At 38.6% G+C, this 25,466-nt stretch overlaps 1 protein-coding gene across 13 annotated transcripts in view; it reads left to right on the forward strand.

Moving 5' to 3' along the window:
• Positions 1-25,466, forward strand: part of baz2ba (bromodomain adjacent to zinc finger domain, 2Ba) — an 88,684-nt gene that overhangs the window by 39,330 nt on the left and 23,888 nt on the right. For all 13 annotated transcript variants that reach the window (XM_016555285.1, XM_016556079.1, XM_016555430.1 and 10 more), the window contains exons 3-11: positions 7,481-7,648; positions 14,468-14,668; positions 15,523-15,678; positions 16,003-16,208; positions 16,352-16,564; positions 17,477-18,055; positions 20,853-21,447; positions 22,609-22,899; positions 24,832-24,892. In XM_016555285.1, the coding sequence (XP_016410771.1) occupies positions 7,483-7,648; positions 14,468-14,668; positions 15,523-15,678; positions 16,003-16,208; positions 16,352-16,564; positions 17,477-18,055; positions 20,853-21,447; positions 22,609-22,899; positions 24,832-24,892 (2,468 nt within the window). In that variant the 5' untranslated portion in view covers positions 7,481-7,482. The remainder of the gene's footprint in view (positions 1-7,480; positions 7,649-14,467; positions 14,669-15,522; positions 15,679-16,002; positions 16,209-16,351; positions 16,565-17,476; positions 18,056-20,852; positions 21,448-22,608; positions 22,900-24,831; positions 24,893-25,466) is intronic.

The following is a 25,466-nucleotide window of genomic DNA, read 5'->3' on the forward strand; positions in this document are numbered from 1 at the left end:
TTTGGTGATTTCAAATATCAACATTGGCTACCAGAAATCACTTACTCTGCCTTTAAGGTATCCTCGATCAGTGGTTCTCTTTATGGGCCCACAGCAAGCTTCCAAGGGGGCTGCAGAACAACTTAAATTCTAAATATAATATTATTATTAGTAGTAGTATTAATATTATTATTAGTTTTATATTAAAACTAACTCAAACTTAATTAAAATACTAAAAAAAGTTACAATTAAAATGTCAAATGAACTAATATTGCAACCCTCCCAGCTTCTGTTAATAAGTTATTGTAGTTAAAGGGGTCATATGATGCGATTTCATTTTTTCCTTTCTCTTTGGAGTGTTACAAGCTCTTGGTCTGTCCTAGATAGATAAACGTAAAAGATGCTAGGAGATGTGAATGATTTGAATTGCTCACATCACTCATTCTTTAGAAAGTTTCCAAATAACACTTTTTTTTTTTTTTACTCGCTTTTGGCACTTGGCGTTTGTTAATGTTAGACCCTGAGTGTGTAAGTGTGTAGTTTGCAAGGACTGGAACCTTTTGGTGTACTCTCTCTCCCCTCTGTCTTTCTCTCTCTCTTTAGCTGAAAATGAATCTCTAATTTCACAGTTATCATCATAACCCCACAATTAATAATGCAAAGTTATTAAAAGAACCAATCTATAACTTATTAATTGCTGCCTTTTCTCATTCAGTCTTCTCTCTTCCCACACTCTCTCTCTTTTTACTCCTCTCTCTCTCCTTTTGCACACTTTTATTTGAGATGCCACTTCCATCACCCCTTTCCATGTAGAAATATGATGACTCTTGTGTTATAGCACTGACACGCTGATTTTACTCCCTTTTGAATGTTTAAATCATCCCTAGAGCTTGACACTGTCACACACACACACACACACACACACACACACATTACAGAGTCTACGGGGAGAGTGGTGTGGAACTGCACGCCTGTCTCGCCAATCATGGCTGTTTTCTTAGCTAATGGTTGTTTTGCAGTGATCAATAGAAGATATTTCTGCTCTGTCCGATCTGAAACAGGAGATGGATTTTCTCATCAGGTTTATGCTTTTGTCAATGTAAACACACACACACATACACATGTGCAAACACTGGACATGAGGGGAGGGCAGAATGTGTGTTCCTCTTTTGCGGAGCTGTAAATCATGTTTATGATGGTAATACAGGTATAGATCAGTGTGTTGATGGAGAGAAGAATTGAAGTGATGAAACTGTATGTAGTGTAATTATGTTTCTGTCTGTTTGTGTGCGTATGCGTGTTGTAATGTGAACGCGAATGCATATAGAAATGTGTTTTTGTGTGTGAAGACTCTTTGGATGGAACATGTGTAACTTGCTGTGTGTCCGTGTGTGTGCACTTGCATTTGTGTAGATTTTCAGAATGTGTTTGTGTGGATGTTAATGGAGATGGTACAGGGACACTGAGCATGTCACACACACACACATACACACACATCTCTCTCTGTAATGGAGTGTCTAAATATATCCGGTTTTTGCCGGATCCGCTGCCTCCGGAGTGAATAAGAAATGGTCTTCAGTAAAGGACAGAATATCTCTCTCACTCACACACACACACACATTCACACTCTTTCTCGTCTTTCTCTCTAACGCTGTGTCATCGGCGTATCGCCGCTCACTTGCATTGTGTGACAAACCTAGATCAGTAGTTTTTGTGAAAACTAGAATGATCTAGTTTTGTTGGATCGCTTGCTTGTAGATGGGATGTAAGACACCTGCGCACACTCTTATATTACAGCACAAACATATACACACACACACATTGAACGTGCTGTGGCAAGCTAAACATCTAATGATCCTCAATGGTCCCACTGGGATCTTGCGGAGGTCAAAGAATGCCGGTGAATCCTATGAGACTTTACGCTCCTCTGAACTGACCAATCAGCATGCACGTCTCGTTGGTCAGCCAGCTGATTATCTGTGCGTCAGACTCATGTTTTGTAACAAGAGGTCATGCAGTCATTAAGTAGACAGGAATGGAGCTCATAAATTAACATTGATCTTTTAGTTCATCGCAGACAGTAAATACTTTTTTGTGTGGTTCCTAAACTTTGACGATTGTCAAATGACTTAGTATAGAGAGAACAGGAAATGATGGGGTGAAGAGGGGCAGATGGCATAGCTGGCTTTTTCAGTGCAAGTGAGAAAGCGATTATGTACAAGCTCCAGAAATGTGATAAAGCCTGTATCAAGTAGCTGCAAGAGGAAATCGATTGCCTGAAATTGTTCAACATATTTATTTACACACAAATTTAAATGTACATATTTTCTCAAAGCCTTTGCATAGATTATTATAAAAATACATAATCTATTATAAAATAAATGTATAAATTATATTTATACATATGTTCTCAAAGCCTTGTTCTGCAGACTATTGTAATAAAATACATTATTTATTAGAAAATAACTTATTTTCATAAATGTACTTATATATTGAAAGATAATGTATATATTTTTTCATAAAAATATAATTTATAAATAGTACAAAAATTAAAATTTTAAGTTTATATATTTTTCTGAAAGCCTTGCATATTAATATTATTATTATTAGTAGTAGTATTAGTATATGTGCAGCATATTATAAATACTAAAAACATTTAAACGTATACTTTTTTCATTATAAATTTTATTTTAGTTTAATTAATTTAATTAAAATAAAATATATTGTATATAATGATTTCTAATTTCACATTTTTGTAATTAAATTTTGTTAATATCATATTTCAAAGCTTTTGTTTGCATAGCTGACATAGTAGAAGTGGCATAGAAGTAAACTGAATTCAAACTTCAATCATTCTTATGAGTACCACAGTTCAATGTGACAGTCCATATGTGCCACAACAAAATAGAACCTGCTTATTTGATAGATGTATTAGTTCTTAAACTCATAAATATATTGTTTTACCAGGCAGAGGGCAGTGCTGTTATAGTAGTTCAGTGTGTGTGTTTGTGAAAAAAGTTTCGAGAGATTGTGTGTGTGAATGGATCCGTCCCTGGCTTAGGGCTAAATGTAGCTGCTTTATATGCACTACAACAACCACAAGTGTGGGCGTGACCAGCAGCTTGTGTTTTGTGTGTGTGTGTGTGTGTGTCAGCACCAGCCGGCCTAAAGGAATGTGTGTGATGCTTTCCAGTTGACTTTAAGAAGACTGAGAGATCAGAACAAAAGAATCCGCCACTTCACTGCATGACCGCTATGCTTATGAAGACAAGTTAATTCTTCCTTTAACATACACTTCAGAGTGCGAAATTTTAGGAGATGTTAGCTTGTAGGACAGCGGTGTGCATGTGTGTGTGTGTGTGGACATCATGTCTCATTTTGCATTGTTTGTGTGGCATTGTTTGGGCAGATGATCTGCTCGGTATATCTGCTGATCTGTGTTGCTGTGGAAGCGGATCTGGTAATTCCTCATTGGACCACAGAACAGCTCATGGACGAAAGGCCGAAGTATCCCAGCATGCAGCTTTCCACCATCTGTCACGGGCCCTTTGTTTGGGTGTGGGTTGAGCCAGCTTTGAATCACGTTCCCATCCTTTAAATTTAAGTGATGTTTGTTACAGTGGAAAGGCACATTGACATGATCAATGGCATCTGTCTCCTTGCGTTAGGATAAACTGGACGGTTTGGCTCATGATCGGAGTTGTAGAATTTCCCATTTTGCTTGAACGGACACGGAGCCGTGGAGAAACTCGCAGCTTTTAGCGCTCTGAAATCAATTTTATCAGTCCGACTCTGCCGTCCTGCTTTTCTTTAAGACCTCTAGATTATTCATCCATGTGGCAGGGACACACACACACACACACACACACACACACAAACACACACATAAAATCTAATACCCTCTCACTCACAACCGAGACGGCTGAAGAAAGAAAGGTGAATCCCACACCTCTTTGTACAGGCCACCGCCCACATATCATTTCTCCTCACCATCCGCCCTCCCCTCCTTGATTTAGAGACTGGTGTTTTTAACACGACGCTGCACATGCTCTCTTTCTCTCTCTCTGTGCATCCTGGGACGCTGACGGTGGTGTGACTGCCAGTGTCACCAAGCAACAGTGTCTTGCGACAGGCGAAACCATCTCACGCTTCAGGAAAGCTGCTCCAGCCAATGGCGACGCAGCGCTGTGACCAATCAATGAGTCATAAAGGCCGGGGAGATGGATGCATTTGGACACTCATTAACCACAATCTCACACCCTTGTGAAAATAGCATGTATTCCGCGTGCTGTGTACTTACCGGTTGTAGGAATGAGCATTTATGCTGCTGCAGCTGGGAATTAGCAGCGATATGAGGTCAAAGGTCACTGTTCCCCTGCCGCAGGTCACCAGGAAGGTGATGGGCCTGTGCTGAGCGTGCTCTGGTTGAGGAAAATAGAGTCTTTGTGTCGGTGTGGTTGCTGGCGCGCTCTGATTAGCACTGATCCATGCTGACGACTCTGTTGGCAGATTAGCGTGGCTAGCATTGGCCATCTGTTACCACGGGCCATAACATGTGAGAAGTGTGGGTCATGTGCGCGTTTGGAGACAGATACGAGGCATTATGAGTAACACACACACATAGAAACTTAAATCACACACACACACACACACACACACACACACTCTCCCAAACACAGCGACCTCAGCAGTATATTTCACTGCCTCAGGAGTGTATGATTGATTTTCAGGTTAAATTAAATAACAGCTTTATGTAGTGTCTCTCTCTGGAAGCACGTTCATGGGAATCGAGTTCGCGTTTCTCCCGGCTGGCTCGAGAACCGAAGGTGTCGTCCATATTGCACGGACTAAACGGATACCGCAAAGCACCCGGATCGCGATTAGCATATGATTCACTCATTCGCAGGATCCGGGACCTGCTGTTTTTTCCAACAAGCTCATTGGCTGCATGCACCAAGTCAAATTAATTACGCAGCTCACGGAGATTATGATGCCTGCCTTCCAGTGCCACAGTGGAAGATGGCTAATTAGCTATAAAATCAGACTAATTCTGATGCTAAAGCTGTTTTAATTTCTGATAATTAAGTCAGGATTGGATCCTTAAATACCCTGGCATACCATTATTGCAGTAATCATGGTTGTTGTTGTTATGAATTATTTTGAGACCCTCGTCTGTTAATGTTGATGTTTAAGGTAATCACGCTAAGTGAATAGCTGTAGAGAGGTAGATGATATAACCTATATACAGTACCATTCAAAAGTCTGTAAGATTTGTTTTTAAGCAATTGATGCATTTATTCAGCAAGGATACATTGAATTGATCAAAAGTGACAATAAAGACATTTATAATGCTACAAAAGATTTATTTTTGTTTAAATTGCTGTTTTGTTCAAACTTTCTATTAACCAAAGAATCCTGAAAAAAATCATCATGGTTTCCATAAAGATATTAAATATCACAACTGTTTTCAACAATGATAATAATAAGAAATACTTGAGCAGCAAATCAGCATATTAGAATAATTTTTGAAGAATCATGAGATGCTGAAGACTGAAGTAATGTCTGCTGAAAATTCAACTTTGCATCACAAGAATAAATTCCATTTAAAAAATATATTTTAAATTGCAGTGATTTTTCGCAATATTACTACATTCTGCTGAAAATTCTGCCAAAAATTCTGCCATCACAGGAATAAATTAGTTTACAATATATTAAAATAAAAATAATTTTAATTCCTAATCTATTTTAAATTGTAATGTTATTTCTCTATATTATTGTTTTACTGTATTTTTTATCAAATAAATGCAGCCTTGATGAGCATAAGAGACTTTCAAAAACATTACAAAATCTTACGACTCCAAACTTTTAAACAGTAGTGTGATATAATCTATAAATGTAACATTATTTGATTCAGACATATTACACTATTGAATGATATGACTTATTTTAAACATATAATTCAAAATGTATGTATATTTTATATCTTATGTGTGAGACATGGTTGTGCATTTTAGAAAACCTCCCCTTAGTCTTTTTCACATTTTCTGTATGTGTTTCTGTAAATGAAGTGACTCGCAGTATCTCTTTTCACATTTTTATTACTGTGTCTGTGTTAGAATGTGTTATCTGATTGAATGTTCATTTGTGATTTACTTCTCAGCAATTTCACCGAGATATATTCAAGCACTGTGTATAATTCAATCATTGTTTTCCACTGAGCAGTGTTTGGGCGGTTATTTACGGCTGAATTTCAAGCTAGCATTCATTTAGAGTAACCTGCCATGAACTTGAATTGGCAGGGTCATGACCTGGTGACCTTTGACCTTTGGAGGCAGGGTATGAGTGAGGGGAAAATGGTTAGAAAGAGGAGATAGAGGGATGATCTGAAGCACGAGGAAGCGAAGGACAGGTGGAGCGAAAGAAAGGGGGGATAACAACCGCAGTGGCAGATTGTGGCCTCTGCTGCTATTTACGCCAATATTCAGACTCTTTCATTGTGTGTGTGTGTGTGTGTGTTAGTTTCAGCATTGCTCTCGGGTGAGGGTTGTTAGTTGATATTCTGTGGACGCTTCCATCTCTGAGATCTAATCGGTGTGTGTATGCATGTGCGTTTGTGTGTGTGTGTGTGTGTGTGTGTGTGTGTAGCAGAGACATACAAAAAGGAGAGCCGCTCAGGGGACAGGCCATGAGTGTTTATATATAATGACAGAATAACAAAGCCATGTGTGCTACACCGTGGCGCTCTCTGCCGCTTCCCCCATCGAAATCTCCTCATGACATTAGCATCCATGCGGACATGCGACCAAGCTCAAGATTTCCAAACACATAAAACGTTTAACTTGTCTTCAGCAGTCAGGTTTTTTCTGCTTGAATCACACGCTAGCGGCTGCTAATCGTATTTTCATGCGTTTAAAGTATGTGCAGATATGGTATGTTTTGAGGAGGGAAAAAGAAATTCGAGAAGGCTTGTGGGGTTTTGTGTGTGTATATGTTGGCTGCGTGCGACTGTCTTTAATATGCGTCTCTCCAAACTGTGAAATCTCCACAGAAACAGTTAAAGGCATAATTTGCCTGTTAAGCACATCAAGTGTGAGAACGCTTGTTTTACGCTGTGTAAAAATGGCTGTGAATAGTCAGTGCGCTGCTCACTTTGTGTGTGTGTGTGTGTGTGTGTGTGTGTGCACGCGAAAGTGTGTGAGCCCGTGTCAGTCTCTCTTCTATCCTATTGAAGGGGGTCTCGACAATGAATGAATGGTTAACTTGACAAGCCGTACAAACCCTCTGCCCAAACGGGACGTTAGTGTGTGGTCCTGTAGAAATATGCTCGTGGGGTTGGTTCGTCTTGCGAGCAGACGTGTGTGTGTGTGTGTGTGTGTGAAGGAGACTGACTGGTGTTAAATAGAAATATTGTTCATGGCAAGTGAAATGTGAAAGGAAGAGTGGCAGGCCGTGTGTGCGTGCAAGAGCTTGCTCTAATTATCGATTGGATTGTGTTTGACAGATATGGAGACTGGAGAACGGCTGGCCTCACCTTCCACCACCCCGGCCTCCGTCCACACCGCCACCTCTGCGTCAACATCTTCCTCCTCTTCTTCTTCCTCATCCACAGCAGCCTCCAATGCCAAGAGCAGCGTGAACCACGGAGCCATGGCCTCACTCGGCACATGCGGTAAGAACTCGTGCGCGCACACACACGCTCTTTCATGCCCTGACGCAAGGGTTGCTTATTGTTACAGTGTGAAAAGTGCTCAGTCAAAACTCACGGACAATCACACGCCAGCACATTTCCACACACACCGCCAAGTGTCGCACAGGCACGCTTTGAGCCTGTCTCCAAGTTTAGACTGCGTGGTTGGCGGCAGATTGGAGACTGATGTCATCTTCCTGTCTGATGAAGCATCTTTTTTTTCCCATCTGAGTGACATGTGATAAAGCTCAAATCTTGTCTGCTGACTGAGTCTTGTCTGATAAGGCACAAGTGTTCACTTTCTCAGATTCTGTTCTGTTAAAGGGATAGTTCTGCCAAAAATGAAAGTTCTGTCATCATTTACTGTTCCTCATGTCGTTCCAAACGATTTTTGCAGAGAGTTCAGACTGTTCTTTTTTGTAATTAGGACTGGGGCTGTCAAGAGCCAAACAATAAATAAATAACAACATAAAAGCACCATAAAGGTAGTACTTATTACTCTATATTAAAAGGTTTGCTTGGTATGTAATCTCAAGCAAGTACAGTTGAGCTTACATTTACCATATGTGATGTTATATATGCTCTGTGTGTTATATATAAGTTATAATTGTGTGGATGGACAAAAAGGATGAGAAAATATTAAAAAATATTGTCCGAAGATGAACTAAAATACACGTTTTTCAGCGGGGATCCTCCGGTAAAATTCGCATTCCAGGGTCTAAATATCACGTTATTGGGGTCGCTTCAACCCCGTCGTCGTTTTCGTTGACGAAATTAACACTGGCTGCATGAACATTCTTCAGAACTTTTCCTTTTGTGTTCCAGAGTGGAATGAAAGTTATACAGATTTGGAAATACAGTGTGAGTAAATGAGGACAGAATTGACATTTTTGCATGAACTAGGCTTACCCCTTGAAAGTTAGTGTTACGCAGTAGCATCACTGCAAATAGAGGAGCTATTAGTTTAACATGTGATAGGCTACTACTTTTAAAATAATTTAGCCTTGCATTAGAAAAACTGTTTTAGCAAGCTAGCAACACTGCCATGTTACATTTTATTCCTGACATTATTTAAGAAATTAAGTCACATATCTGGTGGCTGTTTTGAATCAGAACTAGCAATGGCTGATTTGTAAATGAATCGCTCTTTTCAATGAATCGTTGAACAGCTTAACAAAATCGATTTACAATTCAGTCTGCATTGTTCAGCTCACTCACCTACTGAACTGTGAAAGGTTTCTCACTAAATAAATCCGTAATAGGATACAAAAAAACAACAACAAGAGTGCTGATGTAAAATTAAATGTTTACCCAGAATCAGTTAAAAAACTCTTTTTTTGGGTTACTTGTGGAGCCTGAAACCTTTGTGTTTCACCAAAGAAAGAAAACACAGGTTTGAAATTATATTAGGGTAGGTAAAAAAATGATTACAGAATTTTCATTTTTGGATGAACTTGTATATTAATCGCTTTTCCAACTGTCCATAGTTTTTCTATCTGATAAAGCATCTCTTCTCCCTCCCTCTTGTGTTTTGTTCATTCTGTGGCGCAGTCAGGGCTGAAGAAAGCCACCGACTTGCTCCTGTCGTAATTACCGACTTATTGTTCAGCATGTGAAAACACCGTCCAGGATTTAGCACTCACAGTTTTGGCTGCAAATTGAAAAGCTGCTGCATTAATGAATCTCAACCAATTAACTAGGCCTTTGTTAATACTGCTGTCATCTCACTCTCCACCCCCCTTCACATAAACACACGCGCACACGTGAACACACAGGCACAATAACACAGCTTTCCCTCCATCCTTCCTGACACTCTTAAATATCCTCCTCTCCTCTATAAACGGTGAAGTTTGTAAGGCTCCACTGACTCTTTCCTGTTTGTAATTCGCTCTGTCTGCTCTGGTTTCGTTTTTGGCCCAGTGTCGTTTTCTGACGAGACTCTCATTAACAGTTGATATTCCACACGGCTTTCCACTCTTCTACTTCCTCAGCAGCTCGACAAGAGGAGTCGCGGTGAAGGGAGACCCTTTGTTTTTGCTATTTTTCCCTTCAGAATTTTGGATTTTTGAATATGTAATTCCAGCTCCAGCTCATCTCTCTTGAAATTCAAGTACCCAGCAAAATTCGGGTTCAAGTACTCACCAACTCTTTGTTGTTCTGTTTTCACAGAAATAAAATATAAAGCTCCAGTTTTAGTCAGAGCCGTGGCTTAGTGGTTACTGCAGATACTTCTGACAAGTTGAGCCATGGTGCTCATGTGGATAATGCAGGTTAAATTGTGGCATTCCATGTAGGGATGGGTCATGATGCAGGACTAGTTTACTAGTGATCTAACGGCTGACTATTCAATTAGTGGTGCTAACGTTATATATATAATTTTTAAATTTGGATATTTTTAGTACTAATAATTCTTTAAACCATGCTATAAAACTAATTTCTTTTAGATGTTTAGTTTTTAAATTTAAAGCATCACTGCTACAGACAAACATGGATTCAAATATTTTTGTTGCTATTTTTGATCATCTTGCAGTTTTTTAAAGACAGTGTGTCTAGACAAAAATAAGTTGACATTTTCTTTTTTTTTTCTGCTTCACTGATGAACCTGAAACCAGCCTGATTATTCTGGGCATTCTGAAGACCAGTTAGCCAGCTAGTTTGTCCAGTAACCCACTAAATAGTTAATTAAAAAAAAATTACGTTTTCAATTCCAAGAGTGCTGAGTTTCATAAAATAGGACTGGGACAGTTTGCATCACTCCACTTGTCTGAGATTGCTACATAGAATTCCAACACTTGATCCTGCTTTGTCCTCTTTTGGGACTATTTTTGTTGGCTGTGCAAAAATAAAATAGCTGGCCATATTGTGTCTGGTACTTTTTGTTTATAGAACGGTTTTATACAAAACAATATTTAATAAGCAAGATTACTGTATTACTGAATATCACTATGGCTGTGATTATCTGTAATATTCTGTACAATAAGCATTCCTGCTCATGTGATATAAAACTGGAAGAAATCCAAAAACAAAGAATGATCCATTTAAAAAAAAGTGATTTACTTGGGTTAAACAGACAAGAGGACCTCGGTAATTCAGTCCTAGTTGAGCTGATTAACGTTCAGAATGAGACTATCTCTCGTCAGGTTCTCACAGCGCTATCATTGCCGCTTTAAATGCAATTAACACTTTGTCCCACTAAATCACCGGCCCACAAGCGTGCCAGAGCGATAGATGATGTTCAGGTCGAGAACGAGGTGCATCTGGGCTTAAACAGAGAATATTTTAACCTCTCACAGAACAAACGGCGGCCACATGTTCGCACTTTTTCTAGCCGTCCCCCTCAGACACACAGACAATTAAGTCGGCTGTCAGATGTGTCTGTAGAAATGTGATTGATGCAAGCGGAGGGCACATTAATCGGCTTCCGCCGCATCCCACATAAGAGAGCGAACGAGGAGACAGGTGGGGGAGGACAGTGCCGCTTTTCAAGATGGCTCGGTTTGTCAGAAGATGGAGAACATGGGAAGGTGTGTTGGTGGGGGGGTGGGGGACAAGCGAAGAAAGAGAAGAGACGGTGAGAGAGAACGAAGGAGAAAGATAAAATAAGAAGGATATCAGGTAATCCGGTAATTCTGCTCTGCTCCTCTCAGAGGCTGATTTAATTATTGCCGGCTGAAAGCGCATTAATATGAAACTGGCGTTTCTGCCACTGTGTGTGTTTGTGTGTGTGTGCCAGCAGGAGCGGATGATGGTCTTTGGGGGAATATTTCCTCTCATTTATCTTCACATCCGCCTCTCTCCTTCTCAAGCTTCTTCTTTTCGTCCTTTTTTCCTTCTTTCGTCGCCACTGTCTATATCAGGATAAACCCACGAAACATACAAGCTGGATTTGTGTGTGTGAGAATTAAAAAGGACAGGCCTTAAGCTCGGGAACTGAAAGCTGTCTGTCGTATTCTTTCTTCTCTTTTCCATACTAGAGCCTAATTAAAAGAAGACATATCATGCAAAACAGGATTTTCCTGCTCTTTTGAAATAAGAGTTAACTGGCTGTGTGCAAAAACAAAAATACAGGGTGACCAATGTGGTTCGATTCAATAACAAACAACTCTTTGAACCATTCTTTTAATGAATCTGGCAAAAAAGAATCACAGACTAACAAGTTGCTGTAATAAATACCAATGTAATAAATACAACTTTTTTTTTTTACTGATTTCTCTAGGACACACTGAATCATATTCGAGAGCACCAGCTACTCACATGCAGGAAAACTTTAGAAAGACCTTCATCACTTGCAAATGATAGAATACATTTGTAGGTTTCAATTGATTCTGGGTGAATATTGCACATCATCCAGAATTAAAACATCCCCTTGCTGTTTTACTGAATGAGAAACTGCTCACTGTCCAATGGGTAAGTGAGCTGTCTTGATGATTCAGATGGAATCACAAATTGATCTTAACACGTTCTAACCCATTATTCACAAAACTAGCGTCACTAGTTCTGATTCTAAGTGGCTGTCAGAAAATAGCAGACATGTGACATGCTTAAATATTATAAGTGAAATGTAACATACTGTCTGTTAATGTTTGTACCTTGCTTCAAAATCAATAAAATACTGTAACTACGTTTTTTGCTGGCAACGCTACTGCGCAACTGGCTTTTGAAGGAATAGTAACCCAAACTGTCATTGTTTACTCACCCTCATGTCTTTTTTCTTCTGTGGAAGATAAATGGAGAAGTTTTGAGAAATGCTTACACTGGTGACCAGTGTTGTGTCAAGATGAATTGATGACAGAATCATAAATGCAGTTGATATGGCTGAGGGTGCACTATATTCCAAGTCTTAAGGTGCCATCACAAAATTTTGCGGGCAAGAAAAGGTCAATTTGTCTGTTGGCGATATTGTCGTATGAAGCACAGCTCACACAAAAGTTACTTTCAAAACAAGCAGCTTTCTGTTGGTCACGCAAAATTCCCAATTGTGTGAATTCCTTATGAAATGACTGGATTTTGTTGTTGAATATTTGCAGAACAACAGTAAATATGACTGAAGGAACAGACTGAAGTTTATCTCAAATGGAGAATATGGGTTTTGACAGACAAGAAAGTAGTTTTTTAAAGGTACAGTAACAAAAACAGCTCGTTTTTAAGGGTCGGGGAGAGTGGAAAATGGCCACGTAAAACTAAATTATGACTGTTTTCTTGGACTTTTCAAATGGACAAACATTCTAAGTGGAAAATGCTGCAAAAAATCTGCATGCAGCAGACAGTTCCTACAGTCTTCAAACATAAACAACAGCAAAGGAAAGTCAAGGCCCTCTCCTCTTCTCTGTCCCTCCTGGAGTTATAGCTATCTGCAAAAATCCTGCATTTCCCATCATCACTTTTCTGTGTGTGTGTGTGTGTGCGAGAGAGAGAGCTGGCGCGGTGCTGCGCTGCGCTGGCGGAACGGTGCGCTCAAGCCTTTCTTCTCTGTGCTCCCTAATGGAAATTGAATTTGCATGAAATATGCGGCTTAGAAATTACATGTGACTCCTGAAGGAGACAATGGGCAGCATCAGCGCTGCCAGAGGAGATCGATCCCAGAAAGGATGCAATCTGGATGATGATGACGACGACGACAATGATTAATATGAGGAGCTCTGTGTTTACATGTATACCGAGAGCCTATACAATGTCAAACAAGAGATTGAAGTGATTTATCGAACTCAGAGAGGGTGTTGTGATATCTTATAGAATATCGTGGAGATGCAAGAGCGCTTTGGGCGTCTTCTCTCCCACTTCTTCCTTGTTCTATCAAGCAGAGACTTTCATTTGGTCTGATCATAGTTATTAATCAAATACTGTCAGAAAGCCTGTGATTACATTAACATTAACAGCCATCAAACTGTCTCTCATTGAGTCTCTCACACACATTTACTTAGCGGCCTAAATGAAGACATAACATATACAGTTGTGTTTTTTTTTTGTAAATAATTATATAATTTTAATTTATTATTTAATTATAAATACAATAGACTCTCCCTACCCCTAAAAGAAAACTTTAAGCATTGTAGCTTAAAAAAAAAGATCGACTCATTTTTTAAGACGTCCCCAAGGGGAGGTTTCGTCATGTTTAGCTAACTTCTGGGGACATGCAGGGAAAACCCCTCCATGTCTGCTCTCATGTACATTACAGACAAACAATGCAAAACAGAAATTGCTCATGCTGTCTCCGTTATTGGACGTGCAAACATAAACGTATCAGGCCTTTGTGGCTGAAAATGCAGCTTCATGAGCATTGCTCATAGTCATTTCCAGATATGTGGCTTCAGGGGCTGATACTGCACTACGAGGCTATAGGCGCACACACACAGAAAGCCATACAACTTCATGAACATCTCTTTGATACACACACACACACAAGCCCACACACCTTGACAAAATGCTTTAAACATTCAGAACACATAGAAGCTCTCACTGAACTCTGAATCACTCAACACTCACTCTCGTTCTCATACAAATAACTTCCCTCTCTATTCCTAGGGTGTCACTAGAGGCGGAGAGATTTATATACTTACTACATTCAATGCAAAAAATAAAAATCTTAACTAGTATTTTTACCAGTTTATTTTAAAGCAAACCTTGGTACGATATGAATACTTACTCTAGGTTATATAGAATATAATTCGTTTTTTGTTTATTTTTTCCCACAGTGTGCCAAATAATTATTATTTTTTAAACATTAACTTTTAAAAATATTCTGGTTTGTAGGATTACCTAATGCTAAATGTGTAATGGTTTTGTGTGTGTTTGATGGGGCAGGTCATCTGTTTGGGATGACGGGCAGTGACCAGCCCTTCAGTGTCAGCTCAGTGACCTCTGTGCCCAGCGTGTATCCGCTCATGGCCCACCCAGCCTTTGGTCTGCTATCAACGGCGACGGCCCGCCCAGAGTTTGGGGGTCTAGGAGGACTGGGGATCTCTGCTGCCCTCGCAGCTCACCCACAACTAGGAGCCTTCACAGGTATGTGTGTGAACAAAAGCATGATGACACAAAGTCCTATGTAACCAAATGACACAAAAGTATAAAATTAATAAAACAATATTAAATAATATAATATAATATAATAACAGTATAACCATAATTCCGTAATAGCAACAACAACAATAAACCATACGTATAACCATAATTCATAATTGCATTATTATTATTACTAATAATAACAATGTTTGTGGCCATTTATTCGTGACTGAAGCCCTGATGATGCCAAGTCTTATGTACCTAAATGACATAAAAGTATAATATTCATAAACAAATATTAAGTAAAAATATTACATTCTAATAGTGTATATAACAGTATAACAATAATTCTAATAATAGTATATTCTATTAAAAGAAATAATAGTAAATATAATAATAAGGAAATAATTAAGAATAAGAATAATGCTTAGTGTTTGTGGGTGTTTATCCATGACCGAAGGCCTGATAACACCAAGTCCTATGTAACTAAATGACACAAAAGTATAATATACATACATCAGTATATAAATTCATCAAGTCTTATCATCAAGTTTTAACTAAACCGCTCAAAACATATGGATTCGTTTTATGGTCTGTTTATCAACTTTTTGATGCGTCAAAGTGGTAGTTGCATACACTGTCAATGGAGGGACTGAATTCATTAAAATATCTTCATTTGACTATCCCTTTAACTATAAAACTATCCCTTTTAGTAATAGTATTTTATTATAATACTATATAACAGTATAACCATAATTCTATAATAATAAGAATATCATCAAATATTTATTTCAGTCCTGTCTCATTTAGATTGTCTCCCGTAAAATTATGAGATAATTTACTCTTTCCTTTCTCAGAATGGTGGAGAGCAGCAGAAGCACATGGACGGAGTCATCCAGCCTTCTTCCCGCCTTTTCTAGGTCTGCCGCCTATGTTTGCCCCGCCGCTGCACAACCACGAGGCCAATCCTTACACATCCAAAACACCCAGCAAGAGCAGTCAAGCCTCCAAAGGTATTACTCTGTAAAACCCTAGTCTATATCTGCCTCCTGGAAAATGTATGCTATCCCTTGGAGGCAGACTTAAAGTTAAACAAAAGTAATGCAGCAGTAATGTAGCCTTCAGGCTGGTGTACTCACAGTAATCATCGCCTTTAGCAGTCGCCTCCAGTGCTGAATTCATAAGGAGATCTTCTGCAGCTTAAACTCCAGAAATCCGTGACAAAGGCTATTTGACATAGTATATATGTTGATGGAAATCTTTATTTGTTTCTGTAACTTGTAGCAAGAATCGTTTAAAAGCATCTGATTGGTTCATGTGAACTCTTTTGTGCGCAGGTGTGAACGGAGCTGTGAATGGTCGTTCACTGTCTCCATCTGCGGCTAAAGGAACGGTTTCGGCTTCTGCCTCCCCCTCCCCCGCACTCCGGCCCCCTGAACACAGCCGGACACTCAACGCTAAAGCCCGCGACCGCAAGGCCAGTCACCATAGCAACAGCACAGGGGAGCTTCAAGAGAAACCCTCACAGAAACCTAAAGAGAAGGTACAAAATCATGACATACGAGGGACGGTCATGCAGTTTGCAGTCTCAACACACAAACACTTCTTATACATGAGCAAATATTTAACTGTTTGTTGAATTCAGTAAAATTGACTCATGATTGACGTCTGTGCCAACTCATGCAGAAAGCCCGAAAGAAGCAGGTAGAGGTGTCTGGCGTAAGCGAGAGTGAATCTGGATCATCGCTGGATACTGACAGCGACGGCGTGAGCAGCATCAGCGATATCGATGATCTTGGAGAGGAAGAAGATGATGATGATGAAGACGAAGATGAGCAGAGTAAAGACAGTGAGGAGTCAGACTCAGAAAAGGAGCGGCAGAAAAAAAAGAAAATGAAAGTAAGATGCTGCTCATATTAGCTTGTTACTATTTCTGGGCAGAAAACCAATAGGTTGCAGGTTTGAACCTTACCACTGAACCACTGAGTAAACCACTTAACCCCAGATTGCTCCAGTGCATTGGAAGTCACTTTTGAAAAAAGTAACATAACAGAGGTCACTCAAAAATATTTAGGCCTAAATTTAAGGTTTGTGGATTTGAATTGAATGTAAAATATGAATTACATGATTTTAACATAAACTAAATAAAATTATGTAATGCATATTGGTCAGTCATGCATAAATAAAATGGTTAAAAAACAGGGAACATTTCTGTAATAGTACTAACAAACTGAATTTTACATAATAACCAGGTTTATATATTTATCATCAATAAATCAAATTTGTTTCAATTTCAAACATTTTAACTAAATGAATATTGCTTGTCCCACAGATGGCCATATTTTAACCATGTTAATAATTTAACCACAGTTAAGAATTATAATAATAATTTGACTAAATATATTTAATTGTTTTCACAATGGACCTGTTTATGCTTATTCTAAGCAAGTTGAATAAATGCATTTTTAAAAATATGATTATTTTAATAAATGTATTTAAATAAATTGTCATGGTTTTATTTGAGTGCAGAAATCTTACATGATAAAAAAAATCTTACTTTTGTTTCTTACTCATTTAATTTATGTATGAGTGACAAATATGCATCACATTATGTTTATTTCTTTTTTTAATTTCAATAGAATTAAAATGCATGAATCTTAAAATATTTTTTGAGAGTGTCTTAAAGTTCGAGTAACAAAAACAATCTGTTTAATGCTGAGGGTCAGTGAAAGTGACTGTTGACTGTTTTTAGTGTAAAAAAAAAAAAAAACTTAATCAACAAATGGACTTCTCTCTGTCTTGTTTGCCCAGATTGTGACGCCAAACTCTGGGCTCAGTAAGAAGGAAAAGACCAGGCTGTTGGCGGCCAAAGACTTCCACAGAGGCCTGCCGGGCAGTGCACCTTTAGAGCCCTCTCCTCCAGTGCACCTGCATCGCTCTCCACCTCCTCCAGGCCTGTCTCTATCGGGCAGCAGAGCCAGGGAAAGACCCCTCCACACCAGCGTCATCCAGTCCACAGGCCTGGCTGCAAGCGCTAAACCGTTAGCGCTAATTGCACAGTCACGTCGAGACGTTTCTCCTAAACATTCTCCACAGCATCGCACCTCCTCTCCAAAAACCACATCAGCCACTACCAAGCCCCTCACTTCCTCACCTCAGCCCCTCCCACTCTCGTTATGCTCCTCCCCCAAACCACTCTCAGTCCCCTCCCCTCCAAAACCCCTCCCCCTGTCTTCTTCTCCCAAACCTCCCCCTCTCACCCCTTCCCTCAAAGCGCAGTCTCAAGCTTCCTCCCAGAAGCCCCAATCTCCAGCGCTGGATGCTCTGACCAGCAGGAAGATTCTGGAAAGTTCTCTGGCACAAGTCACTGCTGACTACAGACTGAAACAGGTGAGTAGTCTGGCAGGAGAAATGTGAGACTGTTCATCCTTCAAGTCCATACATTAATCTGGCTTTTCCCTCAAGGCCGGCGTGCACATTTTCATTTTCCAGAAAAGCAAACCAGCTAAAGCAAATTCTCCACAGTTTGTGTTTGTATCTTTTAAGCCAATTTAGGATTAGCGCTTTTGGTATTGTTGGTATTCAGGACGTGTCTCTCCTTATTGACCAGCCTATTTGAAAAGGTCAGAGTAACGGAGAGGGAGAATGTGAGGGGGAGAGAGAATTATTTGTGTGTGTGTGTGTGTGTGTGTTGAAGACAGAAATGCAGAGAGAAGGACAGAAAGGACAGCTCCATTCTCTTATCAGTAGGACTGGCTTCCCTACTGTGTGGCTTTAGTTGGTAAATGAAAGTGACAATGTGCATCGCTTTATTAGAATTACTGAAGCAAAACCAACAGGCAATTAACTCCATGGCTTCTTAAGGGTCCAGATTTCAGCAAATGAGTGTAATAAATGTGCCTTTTCCTCACCTCTTCTTTTGTTGCCTTGAAATTACTGTTGAAGAGGTTAATATAGTTTTTTCTTCTACTTGTAATTAACCAGAGTGGTTTTATTATTATGTTACGGTGAGGAACAGTTTCATAATATTTTGATTTTATTAGTGGTGCTTACTAAGGCAACTAACGAGGTTACTCTTGCTCATACATGAGGATCTGGTGTTTGTGCTGTGTGAATGCTTCCTGAAAACATGTGGCTTGTTGAGGTGCTTTTACTTTTCTAAGTGATCAGATTTTTGTCTGGCGGATAATAAAATGTCATGAAAAGAAAGTGGAAGTTCACCAAATCTTTTTTCCTAAATACATGATTTTAATAATTGATCTTACTATAAATGATTCATGATTTATGTATACAATATTTTTTTTTTACTTCAAAATTTAACAAAATGTCACAAGACAAATCTTCGGTGAAATTGCAGACTTCTCTCTGTCAGCTGCAAGCTTTCATTGATATCTGCCTCCATCCAATCAACAACCAATGGATAGAACCAACCAAGTTCCCGGCCTACTTTTTTCACTTTGAGTCCACAATATGGAATAAAACTTGATCTGTTGTTGCTTCTGTTACATACTTATGGGGTTTATAAGTATAAGGGACACCTGGAGGTGGGCTTCTTGGCAACACCATCTAGAATTCCCTAGCAACCTCATAAAACAGCAGTTTTCTGAAGAAAATGCAAAAATGAAGTTTCAGTTTATTATTCCAATACATTCATGTTCATGAGTCTGAAAACTATAATGGTACTATGAAGATTTCAAGTGTTTGTGCTGAGCGGTTGAAGGCAGGCAGAGTTTGAGCATTCCTTCTTTCTTAATGAATGTTGTGGAGCTGATAGAGTCATGGCCGCACTGTTGTTCTCTGTTTCAGTGAGTCAGAGCAGCATTATGCTCACTCACACTCTTCCTCCACCAGCACTTAAGCCACATGACAACCAGCGCAATTACCACATCTCCACCTCTCCCTCTCTGCTGTTTTTCCCCTCTCTCTTTGTTTATCAGTCAATTTGTTGTTTGTTGCTCCTCTGGTCTTTGCTCTCAGTATACATATCTCACTTCCTCTGAAGATGTGCTTTGTTCAAGGAAATCAAGTCCTGTTTCACTTTGTTTCAAGAACAGTATTCCCCCACAGCAGTACTGGCTGTAATATTGATTTTGAGAAATAGATAAATAGTATAAATAGATATAAAAATAAATAAATATAAAAGAAATAACAAGTGTGTTTTATTCACTTATATATCAGATGTATGCATACTCCCATGTGGAATGTTGATTTAAAAAAAATCTAAAAGTGATTCCAACGATATTGTTCCTCTGTGTTGTTATTGTTATAGCTGAGGTGTGTAGTTCACTATTCTCATAAAATTATATGTGCTAAAACCTTATATTTATAGCTATCATTAAAGTTATCATCCTTGCTGTGAACGACACTTTATATTAAAAAAGAGGCATTTCAGCATCATTACTCCAGCCTTCAGTGGCACTTGTTTAGTCAGAAATCATTCTAATATGCTGATTTGGTGCTCAAGAAACATTTCTTATTATTATCAATGTTGAAATTTGTGCAAAGTTGTGCTTCTTAATATTTTTGTGGAAACTTAATATAATATATAATAATCTTAATATTTTTGTGTGATGCTCTACCGTTCAGAAGTTTGCGGTAACAAAGATTAAAAAAGAAATTAATACTTTTGATCAGCAAGAATGCAATGATTTGATCAAAAGTGACAACAAGGACATTTATAATATTACAAAAGATTTCTATTCAAAATAAATGCTGTTCTTTTTTAACTTCCTATTCATCAAAGAAACTCAAATATTATCCAGCAAAAACTTTTTCAGCTTTGATAATAATAACCATTATTAATAACTGAGCAGCAATAATAACTGAGCACCAAATCTGTATATTTGAAGGATTTCTGTGACACTGAAGATGAAGTAATGGCTGCTGAATATTCAGCTTTGTCATCACAGGTATGATTTACATTTAAAAATATAAAATAATTAAAATTAAAATAAAACGTTCTTTTAAACTGTAATATTTTACTTTTTTCACTTTCTTAATATTTTTTATCATATAACTGAAAAAAAGAACAAATATATGTTTCACCTGTTGCCTAGTGAAAATAGTGCACTTGAACCTTTTCTATTAATGTAACTTGTGCGCAGCTTTTTAGTAAATGAGACTGGATGTGATATAGACGTGTTTTAGTTTCTTTCCATCATCGTTCTCGTTGTTTTTCCTTCTGCAGTCTTTCCTGTCCCAGGACCAGACGTTTCCTCTCCAGTTAAAGAAACAGCAGGACCCATCTAAGATAAACAAGAAGGCGGAGGCACTCACGTCCTCATCTTCATCCTCCTCCTCCTCTGCGCTCCTTCTTAAGCTCAGCTCTGAAGCGTCAGGTAGGACCAAGCCCCCTGCAGCTCAAGGTGTGTCCTCCTCCAGTCTGCCTTTCTCTCATGGCCTGCTGGGTCTGGGCCAGCCTAACGGAGTCATCCAGATCACCCAGGATGTGCCGTTGGCCCTCACCACCAAACCTCGCTCAGACGTGCCCGTCAATCTCAGTACGGGAGGCCGTAAGAGCCCCGCCTCCGCGTCTCCCATTCCGAACCGCACACGTGAGCCCCGGAAGAGCAAGACTCCCAAAGCGTTAGAAGCCTGGAGGGGTTTATCCCAGAACCACCTGGTGCAGTCTCTGGTGGACCTGTTTCAACACAGCGGAGCTGAACAAAAGCTGCCCAGCAGCAAAGACTCCGATGACTCTGCTGAGGACGAAGACGATGAGGATGATGATGTGGAGGATGAAGAGGATGATGATGAAGAGGATTCAGATGACAGTCTCTCAGGTGAGATGCCAAAGGAGAGAGGTTTTATAAGTGCATTAAAGAAATGGATTGTTCAGAAATTAAAATTGGTTAGTTATTTTCTCCCTCCAAACACATAGACATCCATGGAACACAAAAGAGAATTGTTTTAAGAATATCCTGGCTGCTCTTTTCCATATGATTAAAATGAATGAAAATGTATTAAAAAAAAGACACCATAAATTATGAAAATAGTTCATGATATATATTCATGATTGTGGATGACAAGAATTTCAGTGAATAATCTTGACTAATTCACTATCAAGTCAGAAAAACATTATTTTATTTTATTTCATCTGAAATCCTGATCCAATTTAACATGCCTTACATTATTTCATACTGAATATCATTGCGTTTTCACTAGGAAATGTATCAAGTTATGGAAGAATTGTTTTAAAGAATATCCTGCCACTCTTTTCCATATAATTAAATAGAATGAAAAATGTATCGAAAATGACAAAAAAATAAAAAATAAACCTCACCATGAAGTTCTGTGGAAATCGTTCACGGTATACAGTGGTGGATAATAAGAATTTTAGTTAATAATCCTCATAGTCAGTATGAAGTCAGAGAAATTTATTTTTATTTTATTTTATTTTATTGTGGTGGATAATAAGAATTGTAGTTCATCTTCATAGTCAGTATGAAGTCAGAGAAATGTTATTTAATTTTATTTTATCCCGATCCAAAGAAATATTCCTTAAATTATTTCTTACTTTTTACTTCTTACTATTTTTATTTCAAAATACATCACATTATGAAAATTAAATATGTTGCTATTGTGCTATTTCAGTTTCTCTTTAAAGGAACAGTCCACCTAAAAATGAAAATTCTGTCACCATTTACTCAACTTCCAAACCTGTATGACTTTCTTTTTTCTGCGAAACACAAAAGAAGATATTCTGAAGAATGTTTTGTAACCAAACATTTTGGTTCCCGTTGACTGCCATTGTATTTTTGTCCTTACAATCTCAAGTCAATACGAACCACTGAAGTTGAGTAAATGATGACAGAATTTTCATTGTTGCGTGAACTATTCCTTTAATTCGGTTCATTTGTGCAACCAATGACACAAGACATGTTCTAATGATCAATTCCATAAACACTGTCTCATGTCCTCTCCTGTCGCCTTTTATTTCTCAGAGTCAGACAGTAATTCAGACAGCGAGATGAACGGCTCAGAGGGTGGTAAAAAGAAGCGCAAGGATGGAGTCATGGAGATGGACACCGATGGAGAGAAGACTCCTCAGAAACTCAGCAAGGGGTTTTCCCATCTGAACTCCTCCACCAGTCACGGCCTGTCTGACTGTCTGCCACTAAACCTCCAAGTCATTAAGCCCTCCAGTGTGGCCACGCCCACTATTGTGAGCAGCTCCGGTGCCTTGACCTATCACAGCTCTCCCTCCTCATCGTACTCTGTTGGCACCTCTCCAGGTAACCACAGGCAACGTCATTACTAAACTACAACTGGATATGCTTGACACCTTCCTTTCGAGCTCTGGCAGTGTCAAAGTGCGCATGGGGTTGAATATGTGTTGTGTGTATGCGTATGCCCTTTTGTTTGTGTATTTGTCTGTGTGCAAGCTGTCACACTCAGATGATGGAGTGTCTATTTTTAGAAAGATAAATGGTGGCGTCTGGCATCACTCGGCTCCCTTTATGCCCGTCTATTTGGGTGTGCGTCCTTGGACCTAGCCGTTGTGTTATTGAGCTCTGTTTGGCCTGTATTCCAGGAAAAAACCTAAGCAGAATTAATATTAAACTCTTTCCATTAATTGTGTGTTTGGTTTATACAGAGTCAGGTTTAGGGTTAGGTAAATGTAGCTGGTAACAAGAGCTCTCTGTGTGGTGTCTGGGTTCACCCCGGTACCCGTGTTTGCCTTAACCTGTTAGCTGAGGCACATCAACCACCTCTGTTTGGCTGACTTAATCTGTTTTTTCCATCTGAAGCTAACAGAGACATTTGTTAAACAAAACACTCACAAATCCAGCAAACATGGCACACAAGTGCATCTGCTCTTGGACGGCGTTCAGCATCCCTCACCGAAACGCTTTTTCTAATGAAGCCGAAGTGTGTCCGTTGAAAAGCGCGAGGAATCTGTAATAAGCTGAGAGGAGTTACTGTGATGATTTGTTTTTGGAGCATTATTTGAGCTGCTGAGAGATTCGTTTAACTGCCGTTTTGTTTGCAGACTTCACTTCTCGAAAAGAGAGAGATGAGAGTGATGATTTTGTTAGTCTTTTCCTGTGGTTTTTGTTAGTGTCACTATTGCTATTATTCATATTTTGAACAACACCCGATCCCTAAGCGTTAAATTTGAGCATGTAGCTTGTCTTGCATAATTTGTGCTACAGACATGAATGATACCTCAAATCACATGGCTTGTTAAGGAGAGCTATTAGTTTGCTCTTATTTGATCAGATGTTTACCTGCCTAAAAATCAGGCTAAATCCCCCATAAATTTACTCTATGAGAGGTTCTCAAGTCAAATCTAAGTACCAAAATACCATATTTGAGAATTGGAAGTGGGTTCTTTTGGCACATAAACTAGGTATACATAATATGCAGGTACCATGTCAATTATTGGCTGTTCTCTCTTTTTTTTTTTTATTATTAATGGTACTGGTTTTGCATGCACTACTGTTCAAAAGTTTGTGGTTGGTAAGATTTTTATTAAATGTTTTTGTCTCTTATGCTCACCAAGGCTGCATTTATTTGATCAAAATACAGAAACATAATATTGTGAAGTATTACAAATTAAACTAACTATTTAAAGGCAGAGTAAGCGATTTCTGGTAGCCAATGTTGATATTTGAAATCACCAAAACAAACACACCCCTACCCCAAAAGGGTCTTGCGCAATTTCTTTTACTTAATTTATTTTTACTCTTTAATAACAATAATTTAATAACCATATTAAGCAAATCTTAGAATTATTATCCATTTTTCATACTGTACATTAGAATGATGCCTGAATTTACTTGATTTGAGTTTTTAAGTGTTTAATTGTTCATTTATTTTAAAATACTTTATAATTTAAATCATTGCCATTTTTTAAAATCTTCCATTAGCATATGAAATTAATTAGATTTTTCAGTATCGGCCAGAATTTTAATATCACTGAACCCCTAGTAACCACAATTCAGGATGCCTTAGCTACCGAATTGAAATGCCCTGGCATTTTAGAGGCAAGATTTATGCATGCAGGCACCATCAAAAGCAGAACAAATAAAAATCGAGGTTTTATTTGATGTTGTTTGCTCATTATGCGAGTTGTAATTTGTAAGAGATGATGAAACGGTTTGCTTAAAGTGTGTGTATGTGTGTGTTATAATGTGTTTTGTCTGGCTGTTGTCTTGTCTCAGGCTCTGCGAAGAGAAAGCGAGTGATGAATGAAGATGATTTACGGATTCCGCTGGAAATGGGGTACGTTTAAATATGACACACGCTGGTGGCAGCATGACTCAACACCTGTTAACCGCAGCTCTGCATTCTGTGCTTCTAAAGCAGCAGAGCACACAGTCTCATGCAAACATCGCATTAAAACTGCAGATGTTTAAATACTCGTTTTGAACTAAATTGCTTGCTCTATTATTACAAACCCATTCAAAAAAGCAAAGTAGCGGCAGCATTGCACGGTGATGGTGTAATGGCATTGTACTTACATGCTTTGAATGATTGTCATATTCACATTCATAATTCATATTCAACATATCTGCATGATATCATGGTATTATCAAGGTACATGTGAATGCCACAGCAAAAAGTTATATGAAATAAATTCTTGAAAAAAGGTTTTTAGTCATTTTAAAATCTAGGTAGGTGCCGTTTATGTCATTTAACATTTACACGTTATTGAAACTTGAAGAACCAACATCATGGCTTCCTATGACTTTTAAACATATTTTACTTGATTTTTTTTTTTTTTGTGATTTTTATTATTCAGTTTGTTCTTGCCTGGAAAATAAGCTTCCTGCCTACATGCCTTTAAATAATCAAT

This window comes from Sinocyclocheilus rhinocerous, unplaced genomic scaffold, assembly GCF_001515625.1.
Source record: "Sinocyclocheilus rhinocerous isolate Xijiao unplaced genomic scaffold, SAMN03320098_v1.1 scaffold2596, whole genome shotgun sequence".
Classification (NCBI taxonomy): domain Eukaryota; kingdom Metazoa; phylum Chordata; class Actinopteri; order Cypriniformes; family Cyprinidae; genus Sinocyclocheilus; species Sinocyclocheilus rhinocerous.